This window comes from Hyperolius riggenbachi, chromosome 3, assembly GCF_040937935.1.
Source record: "Hyperolius riggenbachi isolate aHypRig1 chromosome 3, aHypRig1.pri, whole genome shotgun sequence".
Taxonomy (NCBI): Eukaryota; Metazoa; Chordata; class Amphibia; order Anura; family Hyperoliidae; genus Hyperolius; species Hyperolius riggenbachi.
The window spans coordinates 491,916,681-491,929,327 of record NC_090648.1 but is presented as its reverse complement, the minus strand read 5'-3'; the positions used below and the strand labels follow the sequence as shown (position 1 = coordinate 491,929,327).

At 46.4% G+C, this 12,647-nt stretch overlaps 1 protein-coding gene across 1 annotated transcript in view; it reads left to right on the top strand.

Annotated features, from left to right (window-relative positions):
- SMC1B (structural maintenance of chromosomes 1B) overlaps positions 1-12,647 on the top strand; it is a 127,040-nt gene that overhangs the window by 62,546 nt on the left and 51,847 nt on the right. Inside the window, exons 10-14 of the mRNA XM_068278203.1 lie at positions 2,397-2,582; positions 2,842-3,021; positions 5,463-5,609; positions 8,040-8,177; positions 9,708-9,824. Coding sequence (XP_068134304.1) covers positions 2,397-2,582; positions 2,842-3,021; positions 5,463-5,609; positions 8,040-8,177; positions 9,708-9,824 — 768 coding nt within the window. The remainder of the gene's footprint in view (positions 1-2,396; positions 2,583-2,841; positions 3,022-5,462; positions 5,610-8,039; positions 8,178-9,707; positions 9,825-12,647) is intronic.

The following is a 12,647-nucleotide window of genomic DNA, read 5'->3' as shown; positions in this document are numbered from 1 at the left end:
ATGACCCTGCCCTTGCGAGCTCTCAATCTAATGGGTAGTGGGGGACACACCAGGTAAGGGGGTGGAGGATGGATGAGGCAGTGACCCTTTGCCTCTGATTACATTGTGACAGAGAAGTAAATAAGGGCTATTGAATGTTATAAGCTTGTCTGAAAAGGTGTGTTTTAAGAGTACGTTTGAAAATGTCCAGGTTTGGAGCATGACGTACAGGCTGTGGAAGAGAGTTCCAGATAAGGGATGATGCTTGTGTAAAGTCCTGGATGTGAGCATGAGAGAAGGTGATCAGCTTAGAGGCCAGGAGAATTTCTTGGGAGGAGCGAAGGTTGCGGGTGGGACAATATCTTGAGATTAGTGAGGAGATGTATGGAGGAGACAACTCGTGGAGGGCTTTGTATGTTAGAGTCAGGAGTTTGAACTGGATCCTCTGGGTAATGGGTAACCAGTGGAGAGAACGGCACAGTGGGGCTGCATCGGAAGAGCGTGTGGAAAGGTGAATGAGGCGGGCCGCTGAAATTAGAAGGGATTGGAGAGGTGCTAGCCTGTTTTTTGGTAGACCACAGAGCAGGGTGTTGCAGTAGTCTAGGCAGGAGATGATTAAGGCATGTACAAGCATTTTGGTGACCTCTTGTCTTGTGTGAGGAAGGGACGGATACGGAATATATTTTTGAGCAGTAGCTGGGCTCCTGACACCTCATCTGTGAGGGTAGCTGGACACTTATTATCTCATGAGCTTTCAGTTCAGAGAGGAGGGAATAAACCCTTCTGCAATAATCCATGGTAAGGAAAGCTGGTTATGACTCTGATACCTTTTCCATTACCACTGATGTCTCTTCCATTGCTTTAGTTGAAAATATGTCAGCGCTCCCAACACTTTGCAAGCCTGCAGCCACCCAGGTGCTCAAACACACAAAACAGGCGACCAAAACACAACAATCAAGGGAGATGAGTATTCTCGATGTAAATGCAATATTTATTTCAATCAATTGTTAAAATATACAAAAGTCAATACATTGTTGGTCCTGAACAACAGGGACCCACACAAATCAAATCCAATATAAGGCACTGCAAGTGCAATCGGTACAGAGAAGATTGGAGTCGTGCCCACTCTACGATTCCCGAACAGTTTCGGCGTGCTGCCCACTGACGAAGGCGGAATACCGAAACCAGTCGGGAATTGTAGAGTCGGCACTACTCCAATCTGCTCTGTACCAATTGCACTTGATGTGCCTCACCCCTCTGGCCCACCCTTGTATCCTATTTACCTCCTCCTTTGCCTCTCAGATCTTGCACATGTGCGCCTGCGCCGCTTCACTACAGTCCTCAGCAGCGAGATCTGAGAGACGGTAACAGGATAGGGGGTATCACCTGGCATCAATGACACCCGGTGTATAAGACGACCCCTGACTTTTCAGAAGATTTTCAAGGGTTAAAAAGTAGTCTTATACGCAGGAATATACAGTATATAAAGTTTTTGTTCAAACTATATTCACTCGTTTATCCTCTTACTACACAGATGTGGATTGTACAATCAAGGTTGTATCATTAACCACATAAGTACCACAGGCTTACACCCCCCTAGTGACTCAGCACACAAGTGATTCTCCCCCCCCCCCCCCTTTTCTGCCCACCAACAGAGATTTCTGTTGGTGGGCTCTGATCCCTACCGGCATGTTTGTTTACATTTTTTTATTTATTTGTGGGGTTTTGTTTTTAAATACCTTTTACATTTTTTTATTCCCGCCCCCCCCCCCCCCCCCTTTCCTCCCCCCGCCAGCCAATCACCGCGATCGGCTGTCATGGGCACCAGCCCATGACAGCCGATCACTCCTGTGCCTCCCCAGGGGATAGCTGAGTGGCATGACTGTCCCCAGTACAGCGCTGCCTTAGATCGCAACGCTGTACAGGGGGTAAATAGACAGCGGTTTCGCCGTCTAACAGTCTCCTAGCGGTGATCGCCGCTGGGAGACTGATGATGGAGTGGAGCTTCGTCACTCAAGCGGGGATCCGTGCACATCGGTGCACGCGATCCCCTGCAATCTCCGTCCCCATGACTTCACGGCAATTTGCGTTGAACGGTCCTGGGGCTAACGCTGCATTCACGCCAATTGGCCTGGAGCGGTCGGCAAGAAGTTAATGAGCACCTTCAAGATGGCCATACACTTACTGATTTTTTTTCATCGTTACCTGGCTGATTTTGATCATCAATACCGCAAATTATTCCTGATCGATTGATTTAGCGGTTCAGGGGCGCACAGCTAGGAAGAAAGGGGAGTTCTGCGGTTCTAGCATTGACCAGACATACATATTTTTGTTATTTCAACTGCATTTGTCAGCATCAGATTAAATGTGTGATGTACTTTACTTGTTTTACTTATGTTTGCTTCTCTTGCTTTAAGTTTGGCAGGCTGTTTGAACTTTGTCATCCAATCCATAAAAAGTATCAGCTGGCCGTCACCAAGGTGTTCGGCAGGTACATGAACGCCATTGTTGTGTCCAGTGAAAGGGTGGCGAGGGACTGCATCCGCTTCCTCAAAGGAGAACGAGCGGAACCGGAGACCTTCCTCTCGCTGGACTACCTGGATGTGAGTTTTATCAGCTTACAGTAATGCTCTGACTGAAGTGTGACTGGAATAGCCGCATGCTTGTTTCCAGTGTGTGATTCAGACACTACAGCAGCCAAAGAGATCACAGGACAGCCAGGCAACTGGAATTGTTTAACAGGAAATAAATATGGCAGCCTCCATGTCCCTCTCACTTCAGGTTCCCTTTAATCCTGACCAGTCTACCAGGTTGGCAGCGCAGGTGAGAAGTAACGTGCAGTAATCTGCTGTTTTTTTGCAGGTAAAGCCCATCAATGAGAAGCTGAGGGAACTGAAAGGCTGTAAAATGCTGATCGATGTGGTGCAGTGTCCCAGCGTCTCTCTGAAGAGAGTGGTTCACTTTGTCTGTGGGAACGGCCTGGTGTGCGAAACGGTGAATGAGGCCAGACACATGGCCTACGACGGTCCGCAGAGGCATAAAGTAAGGAACAACCCCTCACAGGTCACTCGAGCGATCTTATGTTTTTCCATTCTACATGGTTTAAAGAGGAACTGTAACCCAGAATTGAACTTCATCTCAATCAGTAGCTGATGCCCCCTTTCCCATGAGAAATCTTTACCTTTTCTCAAATTAATTATCAGGGTCGTCTGTATGGCTGATATAATAATAATACCTTTTTTTGTATAGCGCTTTTCTCCTGTCGGACTCAAAGCGAGGCAGCCACTGGAGTGCACTCAGTAGGCAGTAGCAGTGTTAGGGAGTCTTGCCCAAAGAGCTCCTTACTGAATTACTGGCTTACTGAACAGGAAGAGCCGAGGTTTTAACCCAGGTCTCCTGTGTCAGAGACAGAGCCCTTAACCAGTACACATATTGTGGTGAAACCCCTCCCACAGTGTGATGTCAGCACCTAGGTCCTGACAGTTTCCTCTCTGGGAGCCTTGTTGCATTGTGGGAAATAATGCCAAGCAACCAGTATCTCCCTCTGAACAGAAGTACCGTATTTTCCGGGGTATAAGGCGACCCCCAACTTTTCCAGTTAAAATATACATTTTGGGATATACTGTACTCACCATATAAGACTATCCCTCGTAACTGTTGGACATTTGTATACTGTACGGTATGTACTGGTGCTATCCTACCTAATAAAACCACACTGTCCCTGCGTCCCCTGTCCCTGTGTCCGTGCTTTTTGCCAGCGCGCAAGCGCGGCACACGGAAGTTACAAACAGGAGGACGCGGGCTGGGGGCGGCCGTTGGTGCACGTGGTGGGGAGCGCAAGCGTGCACGTGTGGCATGGAGCGCGAGCAGGCACCCTTTGGAAAGGGTCGCGCCCCAGCCCTAGCGCCCGTTTTTTAATGGGTGGGCTAATTTACTAGTACTGTATAAACAGGTACAGGTACTGGTGCTGTACTGTATGTGGTACCCAGTATACAGCAACCAGCCAATCACGGCAAGCGATGTACCTTACCGGCAATTGGCTGGTTGTTGTATACCAAGCCTGCTTGGATTGGTGAGCTATCCCTGTCTCCAAGACTATCAGAGTAGTAGCGCAAACACGCCTCTTTCACCCGTCTGGTCCGCCCTTGTATACTAGTACCTCCTTCTCTGCATCTCAGATCTCGCACATGCGCGCCTGCGACGCTTCACTGCAGTCCTCAGGAGCGAGATCTGAGAGGTAGAGAAGGAGGTACGATAATAGGATACAAGGGCGGGCCAGACGGGTGAAAGAGGTGCTTTTCTCTGGGCTACATCGCTGCTCTATCTCTTTTTTTTTCAAGTGACAGGCAGCCAATTGGGCCAATCAAAGTGCTGGGATCTCTTCCTACAAAGTCACTGGACCTGACAGGGTCCAGAGTGGGACAATTGGAGCAGCTGTTAGTGTTGAGGGGAGTGTGAGTAAGTTAGTAGTGCATGCTACAGCAGTAGCACGCCTACTTTGAAGATGTTACTTGCGCTGCCACACTAAGCTGCACTGCTTGAGCAATGTAGCTTAGTGGATAAACCCCTACTGATTTGTATGTGAGCCAGATGCAGCCATCAAAAGAGCCACATCTGGCTCCCGAGCCATAGGTTCCCTACCCCTGAGCTAGAGGCTTCCACTTCCCGCAGTAAGTACCCCCCAGAAATGTTTTTTTTTTCTCACCAATTTTCTTGAAGTCCACACAGTTTGTACATGAAAACATTTTGCCTCGCCATTGACAACTGTTGGTTTGCTCTGCACATCTGTTTTGCATGGTGTTACACTGGATTTGGTGTAAATTAGCCCTTTTTACACCAAAACAATCGCTGGTGCTCAACGATCATGATTTTTTGCAGCAATTTTTTTGTTGATTGTGTTTGCAATTCTCGTTCTAGGAATGAGAATCCCAGCACGAGCGTTCCTGAGATAGTCCTACATTCAGTGATTTTGCAACGCAAACACTGCTCTACAATGTGAAGGGTCTTATAGGGGGACACTGCATTAGTGATTTGCTGAATGCTGGTGATTGGCAATCGTATCCCAAATGTCCTCTAATCGCCCACCCCAGCGTGAAACAGCCCAAACACTCCACATTCCTGTTGCACTCAGAACCCCGTGGTGTCTGGGTTATACAGAATAGAGTACTGTTACTCTTTGCACTCTTTAGTCTACAAATCATTGAATACACCTCTCAGGGTCCCATCCTGGTGCCATCATTTGTCAGGAATAGGAGACGCTCGGAGTCGCAGAAGTCTTTGATCAGTCTTGTCGGATACTGTGGGCCGGGCTCACTGGAACGCATCACAGAGAACTGCAACAGTATCAGTTCACCTGCACAGCGAGTGTCTGGCAGGCTCAGTGCATAAGATTGATATTGCAAGGCATCATCCCCGTATGTCACGTACTCCCAGATTTCTATTATCACATGACTGATGGAGATAAATCTCTGTGTTTGTCTCAGACCGTTTCTCTAGATGGGACTCTGTTCTTGAAATCCGGAGTGATATCCGGAGGCTCGAGTGACTTGAGGTTTAAGGCAAGACGCTGGGATGAGAAGGAGATAAATGAACTGAAAGAGAGAAGAGATGCGTTGATGAGCGAACTGAAGGTAAGTGTCTCCTCCTAGTGGCCCTTTATAGGTATTACACATCAGATAATTCTGAGAAGCAGAGGGGATTAGGAGATGTGTTGTCGACTGATGCCGGTTCTGTTCTTTATATGTCTGTGGAAACACTTCTCCAATAAACAGTCGGAGGAAGAACGATCTAATGTGAAGCCTCAAATGTTTGTCTTTCCTATGGAAGTTCCAGCCTAAAGCCGAGTTCAGAGGCAATAACAAGGTTCCGTTTAGCGGAACGAAACAGAATGGATAGGACCGGATCCTATGCAAAGCATTTGAGTCCATTCAATTTGTTCCGGTGAACAGAGCGCAAGTTTGGGTCCTATACAACTTTTTCAGATTGACCTGACAAAGCGGGTGCCAATGGAGACGAATGAAATTAGTGCTAGCCTATGAGAACAGACTGTCCACCGAGAGCGTTTTTCACAAAATACTCATCTGCTGCCGTCCATTCGGGTCCCCGCATGCTATAAACGTTGGTATACCAATCCCAAAGCCCTATCAGAACCATCAGGCTGCAAATCGTTTGCAATAGACCAATGGGAATCGCCCATCCCAATGGAGGATTCTGATTGGTTTGCTGAGTAGTGGACCAATGAAAATGCTCTCTGTTGCTCAGGGAAAATTCCCTTTGGTCTTTTCCGAACCAATGGGAAACTGATGCTTCTGATGGGGCTCTCGGATTGGGATACGGGCATTTCTGTCAAGCAGAGGACTCAAATGGATGAACATTTGAGGTGGGTCCATTTTTCCTGATTCCAGGAAGTCTGGAGGAGGACATGGCAAGCCTCAGGGGAGGATCCAGAGGCTTCACTCTTCGTTTTTATTTTATTTATTTTTTATGCCGCCTCTGGTTCTCTCTAATGAGGAACTTCAGGTACTCCTAGAAAAATAACCTTCTGGGTTCCAGTTTCTTGTTTAATCTCACACTGTTGTGACAGCAGTGATCAGCCTACAGCCATGTTATTGAATATGACAGCCGTAATATTAAAAATAACAAATTGAATGATAATTATAAAATAAATAGTGTATGACAAGTTCTAATTTACATATCTGGAGTTTCTTCCAGCCCCTGTAGCCTTACAGGTCTCTCCGTTTCCTCCCGATCCACTTCGTTGTGCAGATATGCTCCTCCGAAAGATGAGACCACTGACTACACATACGCAGCCCCAGCTACGCGCCTCCTCGATCGCTATCCCATGCATGTGCATTTACAGTCTTTATGAATTGTCCATGGAGAGAATGCTTGCGGCCATGGGAGCGCAATGGAAAAGGTGCACAACTGTGGCTGTGCATGTGCAATAGCCCGAGACTGATCTAGTTGATGAGCCAGATAAGGAGGAAATCAAGGGACCTGTAAGGCCCCGTTTACACTTAATGAGTTGGTATGCGTTAGTGCACGTTGGTACGCGTATTTTCCACAGCAGTGCATTGGGAAGATTTCAGTTAAGTGTGAAAGGTGACATAGGAAAACATGGGCATTACTTTGAAAATCCGTTTTCTTTCAGTTATAACTGAGAGCAACTGAATAGTTGTAAAGGGGGACTTGGACCCCTTTTACACTTAATCAGTTGCTCTCAATTGTAACTGAAAGAAAACTGATTTTCAAAGTAATGCCCATGTTTTACTATGGCACCTCTCACACTTAACGTGTTTTAACTGAAATCTTTTTCCCATTGCAATGCTATGGAAAACACGAGTACCATCGCATACTAATACATACCAAATAATTAAGTGTAAACGGGGCCTAAGACTACGGGGGCTGGAAAAAGCCCCAGGTAAATAAAATACAACCACCCCCCCCCACCCCTTTCCCATCTCATGTTTACTTTAACCGATTAGGTACCCCTTATGGACCAGGGCCTTTTTTCAATCTGTTGGTTTGTAAACACGTTGATTGGCTCACAGTGATCACCTGGTTAGGAGCCAATGAATCTGGCTCCTTATCCATAGGAGGAAGCTTGGCTTACTTCTACAGCGATTGGCTCGGGACTGCAGAAAGCTGGGGCTTAGAATCTACGCCATATCAGAACTAGAGAGCGACAGATGCAATGTAGATTCTAACGTCTGCTACCCTGAGCCTGTTAAGATGGCCACCCTGTGGCTTGCCTCACCACTGGCTCTCTGTGGTAAGGCAAGAGGGTAGCTTTTATGGACTGGGCCTCCGCTCACTAAGACCTGAAGCTGTGCGGTGGATGGACATTGGAGGACGTAGGTGGTGCTGAGGAGATCACTGCTGTGCTGGAATGGAAATAAGAGGAGGATCTGGAACCAAAGGGAGATGAACTTGGGAAGCCACAGTGATTAATTTATGCTACTGTCCAGTACTGCTCCAATACCTGCTTTGTCTGTAATTAGGCATCTGATCCAGGCGGGGCCATGCATGTATTAAACTACACATTTTCCTCTTTGGTTTAGGAGTTAATGAAGTTCAAGAGAAAGGAGAGCGATTTAAACCAGCTCCACGCTCAGACGCAGGGAACGCAGACCCGCCTAAAGTATTCTCAGAACGAATTAGAGGTTATTAAGAAGAAGAATCTGGCCAACTGCTTTGTGGTAATATAATCTAAGAAACTGAGAAGTTAAAAACAGGAAACTATTTCAATATGGAAAAATAAAACACAGAATATCTCTGGTGCAGCAGAAAGCTGAACCAAACGAAAAAGCAGGTATATCTCTCGCTCACCTTAAAGTGGAATATAACCCCGCATTTCAACTTTGCTCTAAAACATTATTTACAGTATATTCTATGCAACCAGCATTTTTTTTTTCACTAGACCAGCATTGGAAGGGTTTCACAGAGCTTTAAAGTTCCTGGACAGAACTGCAGACGCATCGGAAGCTTACATAGATAAATTTTGTTTACATAAATGTATCAAAGTGTGGCATGTGACTCACTCTGACTGAGAAGGAGCTGGAGGACAGCCAAAGAGTGTGTAACATTTATCACTTGTTACATTCTATTTAGTTAAATGTATCCATCTGAACTTCTGCATATCTCTCCACGGAACTTTAACCTCTGTGTTTAACCCTCCCAATGCTGGTCTAGTAAAAAAAAAAAAATGCTGGTTGCATATAATATGCTGTAAATAATGTTTTAGAGCAAAGTTGAAATGCAGGGTTATATTCTGCTTTAAGCTCGGAGAGTGTTCGATCCTGGATCCTCAGTCCCAAAACACCAGCGGAACAAGGAAGGGTAATCACTGGTTATTTTAGTGACTACGTCACTCAGCTTTGAACATTGTGCGCAGAGCTGGAAAAAGGTCCTCCAGCACCCAAGGCTGAGACACCAAAGTGCGCCCCTCCATCCCTCCCACCCCAGTCGTCACACACTTATTGCTATTAGACTAAGAGGTGCCCCAGGGCCCCCAACTCCACAATCTCTAGTTATCTGGCTTGCAGTCACTGCCATGTATCCTTTTTTCTTATTTCTCTCTGCTTCAAACACAATAGGGGATTGATAGCTGAGTGCGTTGTGCGCCCCCTCCTACACTGCGCCCTGAGGCTGGAGCCTCTCTCACCTCTGCCTCGGCCCGGCTATGATTGCGCGGATCATTCCTTTGGCCACAGAAAGCTGTGCAGTTGCACAACTGAGCCGAAATCACATGGAAAATAACTGAGAATAGGTGATTGCACTGAAACCACTGAGAATTGGTGATTGCACTATTAATCAGGGCCCAGTTTTAAATGTAACTCAGCACCTATATATGAAAATATATAAAAAGAAAATCCCCATAAGAGAGGTTTGTAATAGAGTGGCCATTGGTGGGGAGGATTGGCATTACTTAGAGGGCTGCTCCTCTAACTCACACCCCTCTCCCATCTTGCTGGAATACGTACTCACATCGAAGAGCTACATCTCCCAGCATGCATTGCGGTCGTCAGAGGCGCTTCAAAATGCAGCTTCTGTGGTTCTCCCTGGAGAAGATGGCAGATCCAATATTAATGGGGTGACTTAAAATTATGGCAATTGCTAAGCTATCTAGGTTATGTTGGCGGCTTTTTGATAAACTGTTTGCTTATTTTTTTATTTACAAAAAAAAAAAATACAAATCAAAAACGGTAACCTAGATTTGATCCCTGCAGGAGAACTCCCGGCTGGAAAGTGAGGTGATTAATTTGGCCGCTCAGATTGCTATGTTATCACAGGAACTGGAAGGGCATAGGGAGAAAGTCGCCGACCTTCAAGAGCAAATGAATGAGGTTTGTGTGTTTATGAAACATCTCTGTCCCTCCTGTAATTGTCTCCTGTGGTATATGGCCTCAATTCTGGTAGCTGTGTGAGGTAAATATTTTTTTGTAGGTAAAATACCTCATGAGGCGTTTTCCTCCTCTTTTAGCAATTCTGAAAGATTTTTCTCCATTTCCGAACATGAGGTAAAACATGAGGTTAATGCATAAAGTTGTCACGCTTGGAGGTGTATTCTCCACGGTCAGCTCGTGATGCATAAGCTGACGTGAAGGAGGTACACACACCAGCACAAGGAATCAGGATATCCCCAGTTTAGTGGAGGGGAGGACTGACTCCAACAGGAGATTGTGGCGCACAGAGCCGGTGCAGATCTGACAGCCACAAACAATGCTTTCGCTATAACGCTGAGCTGAGCGCACAAACCAGAACTGAGGAGATCAGGACAGGTAAACAGAATGAACGCTTGCTAAACTAGCCACTACTTAGTGACAGCAAGCGTCCACAATAACACAGACTGGAATGAGGCAGCCAATGCGTTGCGGCGATGGCGTGCCTCACAAAGACAGGACAGGATATTCAGGAAATAGCAGGATCAAGATAGATGAACGTAACACAGATAAATATACAATAAGTATGATTTCCTAGCGTATTACAATTACAGCTATCAATGAAACTATTTGTAACGTCTGACTAACATATGTATATATCGGCAATGAACCGATATATGACATAAGCAGGAACACTGACTAGAACTGGAGCAATACAGGGAACAGGACTCAGAAGGATTCGCTATCTCTACGCAGAGATGAACGCAATCCACAAACAGGACCAGGAACAGGATAACTAGCTCAGCGTGCTGGAACGCTGACTAACGGAATACAGGATATAAACAGTTCGTGTACGTATATATCAGCGACACTGATGTATCAACGTAACACGAATACAAGGAAAATAATAAACGTGCAAGTATGCGTATATATTGGCGATTAACCAATATATGACACAAGACAAGCAAAGTAACAACTTCTAGAAACAAGAGCAGAACTAGGAGGACTCGCTGACCCCCTCGCAGGAGTCAGCGCAGTCCACACGGACTAGGAACGAGCTGGGGCACGGGCAGAGTAACAGACAGGATCTGAGACTATGGTAGCCCATGAGACATTGCAGGAAGCAGTTCTTTATACTGAGGTCATCCAATGGGAGCAGACCTGCAGATTCCCACACAAGTGAATGGTAATTAATCACAGGCTGATAGCAGGAAAAGGCAGACAATGATATGCAGCCTGCAGGAAAGGGACTGGCCCTCCACTGCAGCAGACAATGTTTGTTTACACAAGAGCATGTTAAACTGTCATTAATTTCAGAGTGACTGCAGATGGAATCAGCAACTAGTTTAAGTGCAAACCAAACTATGCAAGAAAATGCATGTAATGACATCAGAACTGCTTGGGTTACAATACCACTGCAGCCAGCAGTAAACGCTGCAGACATGATCATAACATAACCCCCCCCCCCCCCCCCCCCCCTTAAAAGCGGATACCAGACGCTTTTCAAAACTGAAATTCCCGACAAAACAATCTGACTGATAATTCATGATGACCGGGACAGCCCGGCAAGACCAAATTCCAGAATCAGGCCCCACAAGACTGGACCCATCAGAACCAGAACCATGCCCGTCAGCACTACAAGCCTCAGTGTGATACCCATCAGAACCACGACTTCCAGAAAAAAGCCCCCAGAAACTCTCTGAGCGATACCCACCGCCTTCCCGGGACTGTCCAAAAACGCCAAAGCCTTTGCAATGCCCACCGGAACTGTCCCTACCAACACAAAACCCACCGTTGAACCAGTCCAAGGTACCAGGACAAGTTTCCTCAGAGATCTCCCAGAACACTTGAAAGCTCCAAAGAGATCCCCACAGGTCAGAACGCCCCTTAGGCTCACATGGAGAACCATCAAGAACCCCTATGGAACCCAGGGCAACTCTAGAGTCAGGGTCACAAGGACAAACATCAAGATCAGGGTTTTTAGGGACCAGAACCATCTCCGGGCATGCAGGCCAACCGGCAACATCAGAACATGTCTCCACTAGGGAAGCGTGTGAGCACGCCAACACAGACACACTTGGGCACTCTGGCATACGAAGCACATCTGGGCACACCGGCACAAGAGAGACTTCTGGGCATGTCAAGGAACTGCGAACCTCAAAGTCAGTCAAGGCAGGACCGAAACCAGGACTGGGCAAAAAAAAATCATCATGACTAGACTTCACAGTTACTGGATTCTCACTAAAAAATGCAGGATCAGACTTAGATGTCTCTGATTCCAGCAAGGTTATTAACAAATCATGTTCAGGGGCATTTACAAGACAGGACAAATCTTCTGATGTATGCACCGAACTAGACAGGGTTCCCATAACTTCTTCTGGACTAGACAGAGACTCATCAAATACACTGGATTGGAGCTCATGAAGGGCTGCAAAACAAGTCAGTAGTGCAGCAATCCCCACTGAACTAGGCAAAACTGAGTAACTCACTGGACAGAAAGGGGACACTGGAACTTCTGCCACACCGGCCAGAGAACCAGAATTTTCCAGGATACAGGGCTGGGTTTCAGAAACACTCATTAACCCGGACTGAAATTCTGAGATTTCTATTATTTTTTCCAGTGAGTCAGAATTATCCATGTTACAGGGCAAGACTTTTAAAACATTCAGAGGACAGGGCTGGAGTTCCTCGGCTGTTACAACACTGGAGAGGGACTCAACAACATTGGTTAAATCAGACTGTGTACAGGGCAAGGTATCTAACACACTTGCTGACGAGGACAATATT